General features: G+C 38.7%; 1 protein-coding gene across 6 annotated transcripts in view; it reads right to left on the bottom strand.

Annotated features, from left to right (window-relative positions):
- Positions 1-18,553, bottom strand: part of PLCL1 (phospholipase C like 1 (inactive)) — a 346,962-nt gene extending 328,409 nt beyond the window's left edge. For 2 of the 6 annotated variants that reach the window (XM_073218571.1, XM_073218569.1), the window contains exon 1: positions 17,826-18,552. In XM_073218571.1, coding sequence (XP_073074672.1) covers positions 17,826-18,068 — 243 coding nt within the window. In that variant the 5' untranslated portion in view covers positions 18,069-18,552. Of the gene's footprint in view, positions 1-17,825 lie in introns of all 6 variants that reach the window. The other 4 variants (XM_037000353.2, XM_037000352.2, XM_073218568.1 and 1 more) reach the window with 3 other exon arrangements.
- Between the last annotated feature and the right edge of the window lie 1,737 nt (positions 18,554-20,290).

Consider the following 20,290-nt stretch of genomic DNA (forward strand, 5'->3'; position numbering starts at 1 on the left):
TTATGGTATGTGTCAGTTATAAGTCAATATAAAGCAAACAAAAAAATGATACCAAAACAGTAATAATAAAAGAAGCTGTTTAAATCTATTGACTATAAAGAAAGAGGCAGAAAATGGCACACCCTTTCTATCTCTTCTACTCACTGACTTACACCTCATCTATAGGAACCTGGCAGGTGCAACACCTTAGAACACAAGAAGGAGACTCCTTGGATTCTCAGGAGGCTTGGCAGGAAAGCCTGCAGAAAGAAATAGACAGCACTGCCCTCCAACAATACTATTACTCATAATAAACTGAGTAATAGCTGCCAGTTTTATGGTTCACTCCTTTCCTTAATTTTGAGGATTTATTTAAAGATTGGTCATTATTTATTTAAGGCTGTCATCTTTACAGAGCATTATACTCTCTCCTTTTGTGGTTCTCCAAGGACCACAGTTTGAAAGAGTTCTTGCTTTAAGGAATTGACAGTCTAACAAAGAACACAAAATCTTAAACACTCAGAAAAACTGAATGAGCCAGACGTGATTTTTTTCATTCTTAGTCATTTTCATTCACATTTTGTATATATTCATAAATTTTCCCAAAGTGAGAATAATTTAAGGAGAAAAAAGGACTCTGAAGTAATTAGCTGTGAGGAGTCTTTTATTCAGTAAAAAAACAAAGATTCAGTTGAATCGTAAGGTGAAATTAGTTTAGCTAAATTAATGAGGAAGCTATTTCTAAAAGAAGTCTTCCCCAAGTTTTGAGTGTCCCTTAAGGCTGAGTTAGTGCCAGAGTGAGCATTATGAGGGCTTTTTTTAAGATTTCAGTCAACATGAAGCAAGACGTTTTTAAAAACACATTATATACTGTTCATTAAGATGAGATTTTAGGCAAGAGAATGATCAAAGCCAAGCACACAGCACAGTGTCTTAAAAATTATTTTTTTAAGAACTAAATGGAGCCATATTAAATTCATATATAGCTCATGCTTTCATGCTAGAATTTGAGGAAGTTGAAACCCATTTTTTAACAAACTTGACACTCTAGCAAAAACTGTACAATTGTTTGTCAAAAGGAGCAAATAGTGTAAAAATTACAAATACTGCTGGTTGGCTTACAGAAATTTTTTGGTAAACATGGGAAGCTTTTTTCTTAACTATTGACTCTATCAACTAAAATCAGTTTCTGCATATTTTCCTTTGGAATGCTACAGGAAATCAGAGAAAACCCAGTAATAACCAATCTCTACACTACAAAGACTGTGAGCAGAGACACTGGAGTCCTCACCACATCAGAAAAGTGACCCCGAACCCCAAGCAGGTTGGCCAAAACACAGCTTTTGCTCCATGACTCCAAGATACCAATCCAATCAAAGCCCACCATAATCAAATTCTTAGGAATTATTTTTACTTATTGATTCCTTTATTTCTCTGAAAAGTTCTGACTATTTTTACCTCAAACTAATCTCAGATTTTACCTTTTCTATTTCACAATAATAACTAATATTTACTGGCTATCTACCATGTGCCAACTACTTAGCTAGGCACTCTACATAAATTCTCTCATTTAATCCTCCCAACCACCCTGTGAGGTAGGTTCTACTACAGTGATGAAGCTGAGGGTCTAACAGAGTAAGTAACATGCCTGATGTCCAGAGCTAACAAAAAAAGAATCAGGATTTCAATTCTGGTAGTCCAATTCTAGGCCCTACCCCTTTAGTAGCAGTGCTACATCACCTGCTGGACCTAGTACCTAATTCTAAATATTTCCACCCAGTCTCCTAATCCCTAGTTTATCTCCATTGTTTCACATCATTATTAAGAAAATCCTTCTGAACTACCATATTTTTTTACCAATTATTTTCCCATTTAAGAAAAGAGGAATGGCTTTATATATCATATTAAATTGAATGCAGCTACTATATCGAGCCTGTCTTCCATCAACCCATCAGATCCTCTGAATTTCAGAAGCATAGCCTCTTGAATACAAAGACAATACACTGAAATGCTGCCAATGGACTGTGCTTCTTTTTTCCCCCAAAAGAAAATTCCCCTGATGGTTATATTCATAGAAATACAGAATCCAGAAAAAGGGAGGTAAAAGAGTCTGCTACATTGGATCACACTGCATCTACACATCACAACCAGTGTTGTGGTCTAGGAACTTTTTAAATGAAACACTAACAAATCAGAATGTGTCACTTACTTACTGTATGAATCTGGGCAAGTCATTTAACCTATCTGTGCCTCAATTTCCTCACCTATGAAATGAAATAGACAGTCCCTACTTCATAAGTCTAGTGAGAATTATATGAGTTAGTACATATAAAGTGTTTAGAACAGTGTCTGGAACATGGTGAACACCCAATTAATGCCAGGGGTTATTAATGTGCTGGGAGTGTGGAAGGAGACATCCATATCGCTCCCTTCCAATATATCAAGAGTTGTCACCTAAGTGTTAAAAGTTACTCTTTCTAACCCCTGAGGTATAAATATGACTAGGAAGTGCATCAAAGAAGATTTTTATTTGGGTTCATCATAAGAATGTTTTCAAACAACAAAAGCACCCTGAAAATGGAGCTGCTCCCTTGTAAGAGAGGGAGCTCCCTGTTGACTGGCAGTCAGTATCCGCACATGGCTCCTGCTCTAGCATGGTTAACTGCACCCATGGACCTCCAAAGGCTCACCTAAGACAGTCCATCAGATTCTTTCCCACATATGGTAGTGATTCAAGGCATACCGTACTGTTCTTGTTTGGGGTTTTTCTATGATTTACATATGGTATGCACCTCTGAGTCAAGACAGAGTGCAGTCCATGTCTGTGAGACATAATTTTGAAGTTAACTGTTTCATACTGGTATTAAAATAGAACCTTTTAGCAAATAAGCCATGTTCTTTTCAGTTGCCCTAACCAGATCAAACAATGTGAACCCAAAACATATCAGAGTAATGTTTGACTTCCTCAAATCACAAAACTCTTTGATTCCTTGGCCAACTTAAAAACATATTCTGGTACTAATTCTTTAAACCTTAACGAAGCCTCTTCTTCATTTTGCTAATAAGAATCTTTCTTTAAGCTGAACACATGGCCACCTAGGTAAAGACTACATTCCCCAGGTTTTTGCAGCTGGGTATGGCCATATCAATAGTGGGCCAATGGAAATGAGAAGTATTATTTGCAACTACAGGTCACTTAATTAAAAGAAATCTGCTTGTCCTCCACTTTTTTTGTTCCCCTTCCTATGAATTAGAAGGGAGATGTGGTGGTGAAGGGCCAGTTTAATCAAATGGACAAAACAACAAATATCCTAAGGGATGGCCTCAAAAGAAAACAAAAGTAACCTGGATCCCTGAATTACTTTATGGAGCAGAGCCACTTCCCTGACTTGAAATAACCTGCCTACTGATGGAATTGTTACTTATTAGAGAAACAAACTTCTATTTTGCTTAAGCCACTGTGTGTTTGGATCTCTTTGCAGAGAAACTAAGCTTCCTAATAAATGGAGGGATTTATAAATATGGAAAGTGAATTCCTTCATTTCAAAAGCTCAGAGATTCTTGGCTAAATTACACATTTAATAAAGATTTTTATAGTGAAATTTTACATTCTGATGTAGAACAAGTCAATCATCTAAAGGAAACAATACTTTAAGTTGTTTAAATACCATAAACAATACCACCACCAATCATACATTTTTTGAAAGCTGGAAATAGGTTATGAAGGAAAAGACTCAAAACTAGAAAAAGAAAAACTACAAAGACAATTGCTTGAGGGTCATGAAACCAAGATCTGATCCTTATAATAATAAGAAAAATATTTACCTTAATCATCTACCTGATCTTTAAAATGTCCAAACCATTTTCAACTGTAAAAACTAAAAATCAAAATTGAAGCTATGAATGAGTTTGGAGAGATTTAAGACATAATCATATAAACATGAAGTTAAGTTTTTATGTCCATGAGAAGCTTCAGAACAATGCTACCTTGTAAGAAAGCAGATTTTTAAAAGATAGTAAGATATTACGCATAGTTGTTAAAGAACTTAAGTCAGAGTTTGTTTTTTCCCCAGACTTTTCTTGAAGGAGTTCAGAATAACAAAAGTATTCTGTGCAGAGTTTTCATTTTATATAAATAAATATCTAATATCTACATTCAGGAATTTTTTAAATTATGATTCCAACTTTTAATCTGATTTAATGTCACTAAACCTACTACAGTCTCAGTAGATCCCAATGTTTTTCTCTTCTAGCTTTTAACAGGCTTTATACAATGGAAAACATGCCATAAGCTGGTCTTATTATCCATAAAACCAGAGAGCAACTGGTTCTGTTTGATGTGAGCTTGCATGGAAATTACCTTTAATACACACAGCACAGAGGAAACTGTGGGCTTTATTCTTATTTTAACATTCTACATTGCTATACAGGCTGGAAACCACCTTAAAATGCACACGGGAACACAACAATGACCTGAGGCCCATGTAAGTGTGTGTTTTGTGTATGAGTGTTATGAGTAGCTTCTCCAATATGATTCCTCTAATGAAACTTACTCATTAAGTTGAAAGGGAATAAAACAAATAGTTGATTTTAGATACTAGCCACCAAAATTCATCAAAATATCTCTTCAGGAAAAGAATAAAATATACATCCCAAGCAAAATTACCCACATCTTTAAACACAGAAAATCTTCCTCTGTCTAGAACATCATCCCTTTTTTCCAGTTATGATTTGTCAAGTTTTATACTTTAAACAGTAAGGGTAAAAGTGGACAACTCCAAATATAGACAGTTGAAGCAATTTTCTCAGAGAGTTTTCAAAGGTACATTCTACCCAGAGTCAAATCAAATGTGTGAGAACCTGTGATATTAGATGATGTTACAACACTATTGTTAACTAGTGTGACAACATTGTGATTACATAGGAAAATGACTATTTTTTAGGAGATGCATGGTTCAGGAATTAGAGGTGAAATGTCTTGACGTCTATAACTTATTTTGGGTTGTTTAACCAAAACTAGGTATATATAGATATATACAGATATGAATAGATATATATATCCTTGTTTTTAGATGTATCTTTGTAATTATATCTATATAAAGGGGAGGAGAACTAAATGTGGTACAAAAAAAAATGTGTGAGAATATGAAAATCATCCTTCAGTTGATGTGAAGAATATATTAAGAATAAAATCCATAAATCTGAACACCCTTCTTTTTAAATTTTATGAGCTCATAAAAAGTTGGGAGACATTAGTACCAGTTCTCCACCAATTTGCTTTATGATTTGAGGAAGTCAGTATACAAAGCTGTAAAGACTTGGATTCAGCTATTATGTGGTAAACTCTAAGAATTCTTTCAGTTTGATTTTTCTATTAAAGTTCTATATATTAGGGTATAAAAACTATATCATGCAAAACTGCTAATATAGTTAGAACTGAAATGTTCCTAAAATTCATAAACTAATTATTTTTCTTTAAAACTACTACCAAAAAATTATATTTATTAACAAATTATATTTTCACTTAAGAAATCTAAGAGGATTCATCTAGAATTGGAAAAATCATCATTGCAACAATGACCTAGTTCTGAAATTGGAATGTGATAGAATAATGGCCCCCAAAGATTTTTATGTCCCATTTCTCAGCACCTGTGAATACATTAGGTGAATTAAGCACAGGGGAATTAAGATTACAGATGGAATTAAGATTGCTAATCAATTAGCTTTAAAATAGAAGATTATCCTGGATTATCTGCATGTGTCCAATGTAATCACAAGGATCCTTAAATGTGGAAGAAGGAGGCATAAGCATTAGAATAGAGTAGGGTAGAAAATAAAAGTTTAGGTGGTGTGATGTGAGAAAGACTCCACCAGCCATTGCTGGCTTTGAAGACAGAATGGGCCATGATCCAAAGAATACAGGCATATTCTAGAAGCTGAAAGGAGTAGTGATAAGAGATTTTTCCCCAAGAACCTCCAAAAAGGAACACAGCACTGCCAATACCCTGATTTTAGCCAAGCGAGACAGATTTCAAACTTCAGACCTCTAGAGCTGTAAGATAATAAATTTGTGTTGCTTGAAGCCACAAAGTTTGTGATAATTTGTTTAGGCAGCAATAGGAAACTAATACTTAGGGTTTCTAAAATGGAGGTTTTGAAGAGTAAAAACCCAAACCTTCCATCTAGAAGGTATGCCAAAACAATCACCCCAAATCTACTGTTGCTCTATAGATCCCTCTGACTTCCAACTTAAATGACATGATTTATGTGCACCTAGCTTAACAAAGGTGGTTACTTTTACTGCAGAACAAAGCAAGATTGAACCACCTTAACTTTATTTTCTGCCTGGTCCCATACCAACCAGATCAATATGTTCTTAAATCACTGTTCTTGGGAAACTTCGGGTACTGCAATTGCAAGATTGCTGGATAAAAGAAAATAGAAAGGAAAAAATTCTGCCCTCCCCCTAGCTTATCGTACACACTTGTGCTTAATAGCTGTGGGACCTGGAACAAGTTTCCACATCTCTCAGAACCTGGCTCCCTCATCGGTAAGGCTGAATGGTAATGATAGCTACATCTTGCCAGACTGTTATAAGAAGTAAAGAAAACATTAGATCTTAACAACATTAGTGCCCACTATTATTCTATACCATGAAATCTTTAAAGAATCCCCTGGTACCTATCCATGGCATCATAAACAATTCTCTCTAATGGCTCCCTGGGAGAAGGGGAGAGATGGTGGTCAGCCATGCACCGTAAATGAAAGGGTAGAATTAGGGACTTATCTCTAAGCTCTCCAGTTCTATAGTAATATAATTTGATAATTAAGCAGTGCTATGTTGCTGGAATATAAACATGTAAGTTTTATTTTTCCCACAAATGCTTCCTCCCAACTATGCCATTTTGGATCCCCCTGCCCCTGGGCAATCTAATTATCACCAATAGCTTACTCACATTCCATGGTACAGTCTCTCTTTCAATTATTGAAAGGATACTTTCAAGTTCTTAAAAACTCAGTCTTACTCATTTTAAAACTTCGATCTCATGTTTAATTCAAGGTCCTCTTATTTACTCCATGGCCCCCAAAGCAAGCCAGAATGGTGGTTATAGTTGCCAGGGGTGGGGGTAGGATAACTCTACCCATTCTCCCTTTCTTTTCCTACCAATGGCTCCCTTCCAGGGTTGGGCTGGAGGAGAGACAGGAGAGCCAAGATTTCCCCACAGACAGCCCCATAGGGATGTTGTCTCTGTTCCCTGGGTTAGCAGTGAACTGACTTGGTTCTTTTTGCAAGGCAGGCATCCAAATGCAGACTCTCTGTGGAGCTGCAGTTCTCCACAGTGCCCTTCATCCCTGAATACTCACCATCCTGTTGTAGAGGATCTGGCTGGGACACTGACCTCTTCCTCTCAGCCTCACCTAGCCCCTGCCCCAGAACTTTGTCAACAGAGTCCCTCTGCCCAAATGGCCACTTTGGGTGGGGCACCAGCAAGAGGCCTGGCCATCCTCTGTAGTGCCCCCTTTCTCCACACCCAGGACAGCCTCAAGCTCTCTGATGGTCCAGTAACTCAATGCCTTCTAGAGAGAGATGAGAATCAGTTCCAACTTACAAGGATCCTTGGTAAAAGGGGGAATCCTGGATACCATCACCATCACACATTCTCTCGAGTTCTTTCTCTCTCAACCTCAGACAGGGTCATGAGCTCTCCCCCAACACTGAGCAAAGTGGAAGGAACAGGCCCTCTTCAGGAATCATGACCTCCCTCCAAGGTTTCCTCCTCTTATTTGGTCTGTGGAGGAAAGGTAAGCAAGAGCAATAGTGAAGGCAGCCTGACTGTAAGAATGGAGGTGGTGGCTGAATACAACAGTCCATGCTCCTCTGATCTGTGGAATCTTAGGCTTTTGTTTTAAGCTGTGGTGGCCAATTTCAGCCCTCACAACTACTTCTATGGTGACTTGTTTGTCAGAAACCATTTCTCTGTATTGGCAAACCTGTCATGCTGAGGGTGCAACAGTGAAGATTTCCCTTGGACTTTCCTAGGGCTACAGCTAGAAAAACAGCAAAGGAGACAAAGCATTTTTAATGTCAAGCATTCCCACCAACCCATACCAATCCTTCCCAGGAATCTGTAGACTTAAAGGGCTTTGTGCACAGCAATTGCTCTTGGATGTGTTAAGGTGTGAGATGTTAATTAGTTAAAATGCTTCCCAAAAGAACCAAAAAGTCCTCAAAGTCCAAAAAAATGAATTCCTAAATGGACAACTTCTGGCAGAATGATCCAGGTAAAGAGACGTTCATTGAACCATTTACCCTGTCCATTTATAAATATGATCCCATGTGACTCCACTCCCCTCTAGCACACTTTGATTCTTCTCTCCCTCTTTTCCCCAAACTCCAGAATTCTGAACTTCTGGTCAATCTTAACTAATACTTCAAAGTGTGAGTTCTCACAGCCCATGCAGCTACTTTTGTGGCAAACATGTCTTTGGATAAAGACCATCGTCCCAGCTATAGGACAGAGAGCTGGGGATCAAAAGGTCACCTTCTGATTTCCAATGTGTCTAATACAAGTGTACTTGTCTAATACAAGTACACATACACACACCCCACTGCATTTATCACAAAACTATCTTGATCCCACACTAACATGAGAAACTATTAGGAAAAATATTTCTTTTAAGTTTCAAATGTTTGGAGAAAGCATTACATTTTTTTCCAAAAAAATATTCCACATTTTAAGAGAACGTGACCAAACACTTTACTGTGCAATGCTGCAACAGAAAGAGAGCGAGAGAAAACCAAAGGCCTGTGTCATTTTGGTAACTGAACATAACCACAGCTAGATAATTAAAGTTCACATATCAGAGTTTCAGTGAGAGCTAACTGTGCCTTTAACTCCCAGTCAGTCTCCAAGTAATGGCAGTAAACCTCTAGGTACCACTCGGACACTATACTGTATCTCTGCACAGCAGAATGGACTCATTACCTTTAATACAATAAAGCAGCCACAAGCACAGTAATTTCATGGCAATCATATATGTCAATTTCCCACATACTGACTTTGGAATTTCTATGAAAAAAAAAAGAATTAATGATCAGATAGAATTTCAGTTTAATGGAATTCCACAATTCCTATGTGTGAGGAACTATACCTACTTCAAATGTAATTGGAAGGAAATATCAATCATACAATCATATCCATTACCACTTAACAAAACTACAGTTTCCTTGAGTTAGAAACTCAGATACTCCTTATTGATTTGTTGATGCTGAGAGACAAAACTATAAAACTGTAAAATAAATCATATCGGGTTGCAGTGATTAAGTAACAGTCCATCCTTAGCCTGTGAAATGTACACCAAAGTTGGGTCATAAATTCTTGCTTCATGGGTTAAAGATGCTAATTCTGGTCAAAGAGTAAAAATGTACCAACAGGAGTTCCACTCTTCTCAAGGGAAAGTAGAGTACAATACTAAATGTAAAGTTATATGCATTTTACATGAAACAAAGATGTATTCAAATAATCCTTAAGAATTTCCCAAAACTGTTTTAGAAGCATCTCTTTTGATTTGTCAACTAAACTTCATTTTTAAGGTAACCATAAAATGTCTCCTGTTTGATCCAAAATATCTAAGGTTTAAATCAATATTATTTAAGAGGATGTATAGCATAAAGATTAAAAGCAACCTCTAGACCTAGACTATTTGGCTCTGTTTCCTGGCTCTGACATTTACTCTGTGACCTTAGGAAAGTTACTTAATATCTCTCCATCTATAAAAATGAAGATACAATAAAAAATATTCACCTCATATGGTTATTGTCAGGATTGGCTAAGCTAATACACATGAAGTGCTTAGAACAATGCCAGACATAACACAAACTATACAAACATTGAGTATTATAAACAAAATGTCTCAATAGGACAATCTCTTCAAAATGTTGCTGTTGTTTTATGTATTAGATTAAATATAAAAATAAAGTTATTTAATTATTCATAACATTTCTAAATATACAATATTTAATTATAGCATAGAATCAATAATCTCAAAATATTTCAAAATGGCAGTTCATCAAATGCTGAAGATGTCTTTGCATCTTGTATGTCAGCCTCTAGGGATAGCGCACTCCAACCCTACACCCTCCCACCCTCCACTCCCATCCCTATTCCATGGTCCAAAAATTAATCATGATAAATGATTAAGAAACTGCAGGTTAGTATAGCAGAGAAGACAAGTAGTGATTCTATAACATCTTGCTACGCTGATGGACAGTGACTGTAAGAGGTATGTGGTGGGGACTTGATAATGGGCAGAGTCTGGGAACCACAATGTTGCTCATGTAATTGCATATTGATACCAAAAGGAAAAAAAAAAGAAAATCCATGGCACAGTATTAAAGAACTTCAGAAAAAAAAAAAGAAACTGCAGGTTTACCAAGGTGAAGTTTTCACAGGAGAAAAAAGGCAGCCACAAGCACAGTGATTTCATGACAGTATATTTCAATTTCCCACATACTGACTGGAATTTCTACCGGGAAAAAAAAAAAAGAACTAATGATCAGACAGACTTTCAGTTTAATGGAATTCCACAGTTCCTATGTGTGAGGTATATAACTACCTCAAATGAATTGAAAGTCAGGGTGCACATAGTGTGTTCCCCTCTCTCTCCTCACCCCAACAACCTGGGCTGACCAAAAGGGGAGCAGAGCAGGACACTTTGCAGTCTCTCTTTCCTTCTGATAGACTTGCCCTTTTCCAGAGCCAGACCCTTACCCCAGCCTGAGCCAAGGGAGGTTTGGAGCAAATCCCCCTGCTGACTTTTTACTCTCTGGCTTTAGGAGCTGTGCTCCTGAGCAGCTCACCCTCACCCCTGGCTGTCAGATCTGGGACATAGGATGTGGGCTTTAGGTACACAGGCTATTGGCTTGCTTGGGTTTGAAATCAGTTGGGCCTTAGGGAAAAGCACCTACATCATTAGGTCCAGTTTTTTACAATTCTGCTTGTAATCTTGGCTCCAGCTGACAGAAAAGTGTTCTTTTGTCTCTTTTGCCTTCCTTATACATTTACTCCCCTCAACACCTCACAGAGAAAGTGTTCTGAATACAATGTTACCATCATTTCTAAACATTATATTGTACTATACATATGAGTTTGCCTGCTTACACATTCTGCCTGCATTTAGTCCAGAACAGACTTAGCATCTTTGAAAGCTTCTTGAACAGGTCAGCATGAAAAAAATAACAAAGCAAATATTATCTTTAAAAGGCATTTTAAACTTTTGAAAACAAGTTGTATAATTAAGGGAAAACACAATGTCCTTGCCTGTAAGAGCTACATAAATACAAATACGAATTAGGAAATCTTAGGAAACCAAGCACACTCACTAAAATAGTTCAGTTTTATGTTGTTTTGTTGTGGATGGATTGTATTATTTTCAAAATTAACTTGCCTTTCTTCTTCCTGGAGAGCTAATGATAATATAAATAATGATTCTCTTCTACTCACCATGTACAATCCTATTTTTCTCAAACTAATGCTAGATTAATTACTAATAAGGTAACTTAAAAAGGTACAGTTGAAAACAAACTAGGTTATATCTCTCTTAAACACATCCACATAAGATGTTACAAATAAAACTCCAAATCAAATCCAATTTTAAATCCAAGGAACTATTCCAATACTTTCACTGTGATTTTGTTTCCATCACATGTAAACTGAAATACAAAATACATTAGTGAAGACTTAAAATGAGATAGAATATTGTTGTTATAGAAGTTGACCATTCAGTCCTAATTTTTAGTATCACTTTAGCATACTCATAAATTACAATAAATTCTGTCTATTGTACCTTATTATAGGAACTAGGATACAGAAATAATATTCAATAAAACTATAAACAATTATCAAAATGTGAGATTTTGTAGAGCTGACAGGTTTCACTATAATGTTTATTGACTTATTACCTTAGATACAGATTGAAAGTTCAATCAAATTATTCTCTCATCTAATAACCAATAGTTCATGTACTGGTGCTGCGATCCCAATGGGAGGCTCAAAAAGTTACTCCTGCCTTTTACTTCTGTTTAGTCATTTTGAGCTGGATAATTTTTTTTAATGTACACATCTTATATGTATACAGTCTTATAGATGTCTCAGTTTGGACATTGCCCTGAAAATTATGTTAATGTTCATAGTTACTAAAGCTGAGCAGAAAGTCTGTGGGAGCAGGGAAGACAACTGCAGTTCTCTCATTGAGTTAGCTGGCCCACTGCCTCACCAGTGGCTCTGGCACTACCTAGACACATTAACGGGCTGTTTGCTCAGAACTCCGGGAGGTAAAGTAGGCTGTCTCCTAATGTCTTTTCTTAACACCCTGTGATCACCAAGGTGCTATTTGGCAATATCTGTAAAATTGACATTTTAACCCACAAGATTTAATTTCTTGTTTTCTCTACTATCAAAAGGAAAAGGCTGGGAAAACAAGTATTCAGTCTTAATTGCAATGTATACTTAAACCCCTCAATAGCTAGGTAAATAACTTATACTTTTTGAACCTTAAAATACTTTCCAAGAAGGAAAACAAATAGGGAAAATTTTGATAGTAGCAGCAAACACTAACTGACAGGCACTTCTAAAAAAACCTTTCAAAATACGACAAGCCTGCCTCTTTATCTAAATTGTATTCCCAATTCTCTTGAGAAGTGCTATCAGAAATCACATCAGGAAGGCACCACAATGAGAAGCAACCACTTCTAAGGTGAAATGTGACCATGTTTCTATGGCAATTTCAGAGAAAGGAAACCCTCTGAAGTTGCTGGGACAATAAACATGATCAGCCTAAGAAGTTCAATGCTATTTACACAACTGAATCATCCCTGAGAAGAAGCACCCCCAACAAAAGCCACCAGGGCTTGTTCAAGGCACATCTTACAGTAAAGGCTAGCTGGCTCCACTCCATGATCATGTTGTTGTTTTTATAAAATTTATCCATAAGTTTGTTATTTGGAACTTGCAACACATATCTCTACGGGCAAAAAAAGTCTATAAATGCCAATTAATACCCAAGCCAATCTACAAAAGCCTACTTAACTTACAAGTGTACCTAAAATTTTTGTTATTTTTTCAATTATACTTAATTTCCTTTCAGAAGTATAATTGAATCACCCATCTACAGGGGTATGGAGGAAGTGGGCCTGATGTAAAACAAGTGTGCCCTCCATATACTGACGGCAAGTAAAATGCCTGCCAAATTGCTCTGCCTTTTAAAATACAGTGCAGGTTATTTACAAAAGCCAAGATACGGAAAAAGCAACTAAAGTGTCCATCAGTAGATGAATAAAGATGTGGTACATATAAACAATGGAATATCATTTGGCCATAAAAAAAGAAAGAACCTTGTCATTTGCAGCAACGTGGATAGACCTAGACAGTATTATGCTAAGTGAGGAGAAATGCCAGGTGAAAAAAGACAAATGCCATATAATTTCACTTATAAGTAGAATCTAAAAACAAACAAAACAGCAATAGATTTATAGACACTGAGAAGTGACTGGTGGTTACCATGGGGGAGGGGCTGGGGCGGGTGAGTGAAATAGGTGAAGGGAATAAAAAGGCACAAAACCTCAATCATAATATAAAGTAGTCATGGGATGAAAGTATAGCATTGAGCATACAGTCAATAATTCTATAAACACCTTCCTGTGTTGACAGATAGTAACTACACTAGTTAGGGTGATCATCTAATAATGCAGATAACTGTTGAGTCACTATGTTGTACTTGAAACCAATATAATATTTTATATCAACTATATGTCAATTAAAATAATAACAATAAATAAAATAAAATAAAATACAGGCCTAACAAAATGACCAAAGACAGGAAAGTTTGCAATCCCTTTCTAGAGTCATTCAGAAAGGGCGAAGAAAGAAGGGGGACAAAAAATGAATAATTTGGCCCACCAACCTTATGGCCCAAGATTCAGATTCTTCTGCCACTCTCTTTTATGTTCATGTTGTATCTACAACAGAAAGTATGTGTGGATTGTGGACTTCCTGCATCTGAGAGTCAGAATGAGACCACAAGTTCTGCAGTTAAGGAGAATTGATAAGATCCTGACTGCACATTATATCAGTAGTTCTCTATGCCACCCTTCTCCACTTCAGAGTTTCTCCAGGGGATTAAGTAATATAATGTATGAAAGCTCTTCATTTAGCATCTGATTAACAGTAGGCAGCACTGTCTAAATGTGAATAAATTTTCCTTGCCCCTCTGAGGAGAGCCATAATTTTGATATGGGTCAGCAGGTACCCAAGGTGCATCTTTAGGGGTGCAGCTCAGAAACCCACTATAGCAGTCCCACAATGAGCATGACAAGAATGAGACTGGCCATGACCTAAAATAATGAGACACAAACACCGAAGCCATTACTTAAGCTGCTTCCATGATGGTCACAACACCTCTTACCCACCTCTTATCTTCATCCCACATACCTATGTCCATTTCTCCTAGAGAATTCATACTTGCATAGAATCAAAAGGAAAAAAGTAGAACCCTTCAGTATGTTACATATAATGAAAGAAAAATCAACTATTTTGAAAGCATGTATGGGTATTAGTGCCCATCATCTAGCATAGGGAGTAAGCTACACTGCTTTCTAAGCACACTACAGAGTTACAGAGCTATAAACTATAATCTGAAATGTTTTAAACTACACGTTTGTTATCAAGGATTAGATAAATGATCTAATTTCTTAAGTAAAAATGCATTCAAATGCAGACAGGTACGTAATTGTTAGATATTATCATCTTGCATGTAACTAACTTATTTTAAACCACAAATCATCCAGAAGCCAAGAAGAAGGAGTCTGTTGCAGAATCACCATATGCAACAATCCATTTACCAAAAACATGCAACATTTATCAATGTCAATGTTGAAAGTAATCACACAGAAAAACACAGGGGAAAAAATGGATGGATTAAAGAGAGCCTAGTTACATTAAATTTTATAAAATTTAGGACTGGGCATATAAGAGAAGAAACAGTTAGTAGAAAGACTTTCCAAAGATATGTAAAGAAAATTACTGTCATTGTGTTCATCAGCACAGAAGGAAATTGTTTTCTCAACTAAACACATGTTTTCACAAATTAAGGAAGGCAAATTTACTGAAAACATTCCTTCTATTAATATACAAGGCAGAATGTTTACTGGCATGAGAGAGGAATGCACTATTCTGATTTATCTAATATTCAAGTTAAAGAGAATTAGCAGTCAAATAATTAGAGTAGAAGCAATACCCTAAATTGAACTGAAAAGAATTTAATATCTGATGATCCAAAATCTTTCAGTGGCTCAATGCTATGATCATGAATATCAATTATTATTGTACTAAGGCTATTTAGAACAGCATTTAATAGTTTGATTAATATAAAATGTACTGAAGGCTTTTTTGTGTATGTTTCAATGACAAAAAAAAGAACTCTTGAAAAAACTACAAAGAATGGATTTTTATCTCAATACAGGACGTGTGTTACATATTTCTTATGTGATATGGATCTTTTCTAGAAATTCATTTTTATTACATGAAAGTGAACAAGCCATGGGCAGAAGATTCAAGATGTCAACAAAACGTCCTTGATCTCAGAGAGGGGCTGAAACGGAGCCCACTACCTGCCTCTTTCCCCACTGGAAGGAAATTAAGGCCTCTAGGAACCCATGCCCATCATTGACCTACCACATTATACTTTAAGATTAAATGACCCATCACAATGACTTTGGACAACCTTCTAGGCATCAGAAATGTTTGGAGAAACTCTGAAAATATGAAGCCTGTAAAACTTGAACCAGATTTTATTATGTAAATCAGGAACGCCGATAGTTCCTCATAGATAAGTATTGATATGCTTTATATATGCATGGAATATTTCTGGAAGGATAAGTAGTATTAACATCTGTGGGGATGGACTATGTATGTGAGAGTGTGGAATGGCTGGGAGTCTTCCTTTCACACTCATTCACCAACATTTGTTTTTTTTTATCATATGTATATATTGATTTTCAATAAAACCTAATTTAAAATAATAAAAATTCACTTCATTCTCCAGTACCTACAACTTTAAATGCCATTTATTAAATACTTATTTTACTTTCTATTAAATAGGGAAAAGATCAAGTTGATACTCTGTTGCCTCCCTCTTTTTTTGTCACAAAAAGAAACTTCAAAAAAAGAGGAAACATTATTCAGCAGGACCCTTCTGAGAATATAAACCAGCACATAGTACAATTTAAAAATAGCAGATACAGTTGCAAGGATTAGTATATTCCTTACAATCCATTATTTTCATTATTTACAAAACTGTGGAGCCCACTGCCTCTTATGATGGTATATTTTAAACTATCTTGTGGTGCCTGTTTTTGTACACACAGGTCCACATGCAGTACCAATATCTTAGAATCCAAAATGTATGCTTCCTAATTGTGATGTTTTTCAAGTTTCAAAACAATATGCTTTCTGACCTGTGAGTTAAAAGGGAAAAAGAAGTGGTCATTCCCTTTGTATCCAAATTCACGCAAAGAACAGAATACTCCTTTTCCCATAATCTAAAAGTCACAAATAAGAGAAACAGAAACTACTACTAGTCACTTGCAACTACCACCCACTCTTCTTTTAATATAGAAATCTCCCTGTTGGTTTTAAACTTCCATGTATCTGTGCTGGGTAAAAGCCTAGACAATACTTGGAGCTGGGTGATGTACTGTAGGCACAGTTTACCCACATTGCTGCTGGAAGCTCCAATTTAGATCTGCAGAGAGACCTGCATTATGTGGAGGTTACACAACTTAAACCTGAACAAGGGTTTTGAATGTATTAGCACATCACATCAATTGAATTGTAAGTAATTCAAAGTCCATCTTTGGCTTTTACATACATGGTTTTATACTGACTGCTCTAGTAAAATGGATTTTAATCTCACATGCATATACACATGATTATTCACATTATTTTATACTAAGAGGCCCTTGTCCAAAGCCTGTGGGAGGGTTTTGACTTCCAGGACATCTTACCCCGTTGTCATGCACCCAAGCGATAGAAATCTCAAACAGCAAACAAGCCTCAAGTGGAAGGAAGACAGAAAGAGATAAAGGAGGGGTGAGGCTTACAACTTCTTCCAAATGGATGCAGAGAAATCCCGTCTAGTAGTTGAGAGATAGGAAAGTGTTTTCCCTGGATGTGGCAGTGACCACAAAGACCCGGGATGATGCTTGGAGGATTGATTGCTTTCTGGTCGCACTTTCTGCAACGCAAAACCCTGGGCTACACCATAGCTTTTTATTTTGCTTCAGGGTCACCAAGAACTCTGACTGCCTGCAGGGAAAGTTCACAGTTCTTGGCATTTGGGGACTGTTTGAGTCTGGAGGGTTGGTTGGTTGTTTTAACGTGAGGTTAAGCTATGCATTTCCTTTTCTGTGCGAGGAAAAGAAGCTAACCTTTCTCTGGAGAGCACTGCACAACCATCCCGTGGGGCTGCATTCATACTGAATCCACCCTTCCTCCTTCCATTAACGGTTTAGTGAAGCTTTCAAAGAAAATGAGGGAGGGCATTCATCAAAACGCAAAGACGCAACGCGGAACTTTTCCCCGCTATCAGGAAAAAAAGTCACTTTTGCTTCTCACCGCCAAGAACTGAGCCTGGGAACCTCCGGACAAGGAAGGAAGGTTTTGTAATGAAGGAGGTGGGAGAAAACAATGCTGAGCCTGAGATGCCTCCAGACACCGTACATCCTGCCCGGGTCCCCGGCACCCCCACCGCCCTCACCCACGCTCCCGGGGCCGGGAACCCTCGCTCACCTTGATGATGCTGCTCCGCCGGGGGGTCGCCCGCGCCGCCTCCAGGAGGATGGTCTCGGCATCAGCCGGAGCCCCTCCAGCGCTCGGCAGCACGACCCCGCTGCGACGGTCCCTCGACCAGCCCCCCGGCGCCGCCGGAGCGCAGTCCCCGGAGCCGGCGTCCGTGCCCGTTCGGGCGTCGTCTTCGCCCGCGGCCGCGTCTGGCGGCGCGGGACCCTCCCTGCCGGCCGCGCCCTCAGCCATGGCCCGGAGCGTTTCGGGCTCTCCGCGGGGAGACTGCACGCCCCGCGGCGGGGTTCAGCCGCTGGGCACGGGCGCGCTCCTGCACCGGGAGGCGGCCCCGCCGCACTTTGTTTCACCGCCCGGGGGCGGCGGCGGCGACAACTTTCTGGAGCGGAGACATAGCTCGGGCAGAGACGTCCGAGGGCTGTGATCCCGCAGGCCGGCAGTCCGTGGGGGGACGGCGGCGGGAGTGGGGAGTTGTGAGCGGGAGGGAGGAGAGGAGAGAAGGAGAGGGAGGTGTCCGAAATGTAATGAAATGCCCGCTCTGCGCCAGACAAAAGGCACCCGACGCCTGACCCGGCGGCCTCGGAGGCGAGGGCGCGCGCAGCCTGAGAGGTGCCGGGGCTTGTGGACCGCGGCCCAGCTCACCCTCCACCTGTCCGCGGACCGCGGCGCCGCGGCCCCAGGAAGTGCGGCGGCGGCGGCGGCCTCCACTCAGCTCCGTTGTGACAAGGAGGGAAGACTTGTTTTGACAGCCCGTGGGGATTGGCAGGCGCCTGCGCCTCTTAGGAGCCTCGACTCGCCGGAGAGGGGGTCGGCCCGACCAATCCCCACTGCGAAGGGGTGTGCCCGAGCGCAAAGAATGGAATGTGTTGTGCAGCCGCGAGCCCGCCCAGCCCCGCTCCAGTACCCAGGGAAGGTGCAAGCGAACGCGTGTGCGCACACTCAAGCGCTCCGTGTGGGTTTTAGGAAGTTCACAAATTTGAAATGAGCGGGACGATGCAACAAAATAGGGGATGGAGGGAAGAGGAAACCGTTTATAATGCAATTTGGAGGAAAGGGTGTGTTGGGTTTTAATGTCAAAGCGTTTGGAGTGCAGCTTCGCTTCAACAGGGGTATTTTGCAGGCTCTCACGCCAGCTCTTAGAAGCCAAGTCCATGCAGATAACCAAGGGTTTACTGGGACCTTGGAGTTGAAAAATTTTCTTCAGCTTCCATGAAAAGATCCTCAGTTCACTCTGCAATGTGAATAAATACGAAAGGACAGGGAATCTGATAAAAGAGGTGAGGCTAATAGGAAACTGAACCAACTAAATCCCTCTGGAGAGTGACTCCTAACAAAGCACAGATATGATGACAGATGGCTAAGTACAAGATGAAGTGGGGGGGGGGTTATCAGATAGGGATCCTAAAACATTCCTATTTGATAATGGTTCAAACTCCTTTCTCTAGATAATCCTATGTAAACATATTTTGCCCATTTCCAGCAAGCTAGCAACCAAGAAGAGCTATATACCTTTGGATGATGCATTAAGTCACTGACATAAACACAGAATTCTTAGATAGATACAAAGGATGGCTCTGAGAGTCCCTGGTAGGACAAAAGACTAGATGTTTTCATTTAAAGTCTTCTTAATATTAGAATCTATATTAAACCTCATTTATAAAATTAAATGTATTTTAATTATTAATAATTTAGTAATTTGAAATGTTACTAGTTTGAGCCAAGAACATGAGAAATTCTTTGACCTATTAGACCCAGAATGTTGTTAGAGTCTCAGAAATTTGTAGATGCGAGATTAAGGAGTCATCTAAGGACAGTCTCTTTATTCCACAGATAAAACGAAAGCCCAGAGAGCTTTAGTTTCTTGTCTACTACCTAGTACAGGAGCTGAAATTAGAAGCTGCCACTTAACTCTCCAGTAATCTCTTCACTACTCTGGCTCCTCTGGGGCTGCAAGCAGATAGAATTGGATGAGGTCCTTGGAAGTCTGCAGACTTCACATTTTACCAACTTTTAGGGAAGACTGAGAAAGCTTGACTTTACCTTTTCATTAAATATAAATGCACACCAGTAATGAATGTACCATAGACTAGCGACCTCTGGTTTTAGAACCAACACTACCCTCTAGTGAGAGTCTGAGAACTGCAGTCACAATTTAAGTGCTTGCTTGCTTGCTTTCTGATACGTAAAAGACAGTAAGGGAAACTCAATTTCTTTTTCAGCGCACCTGCCTTTATAGTCCACAGAGGAAGTAAAATGGCACCCAGACTTAAAACACCCATATATATTCATCTCCATTAGTTCAGGGAATTCCCATTGTTAAAAAAAAAAAATGAAACAATTCCAAAATGGAATCACTTGCCCCTCAAATTAAGAATTAGAATTTCACCCTACCCGAGGAATGTGACCTTTTAGCAGTCAAATCTGTAACTTTCTGATCAGCTCTAGAAAGGTAACCT

This window comes from Manis javanica, chromosome 12, assembly GCF_040802235.1.
Source record: "Manis javanica isolate MJ-LG chromosome 12, MJ_LKY, whole genome shotgun sequence".
Lineage (NCBI taxonomy): Eukaryota > Metazoa > Chordata > Mammalia > Pholidota > Manidae > Manis > Manis javanica.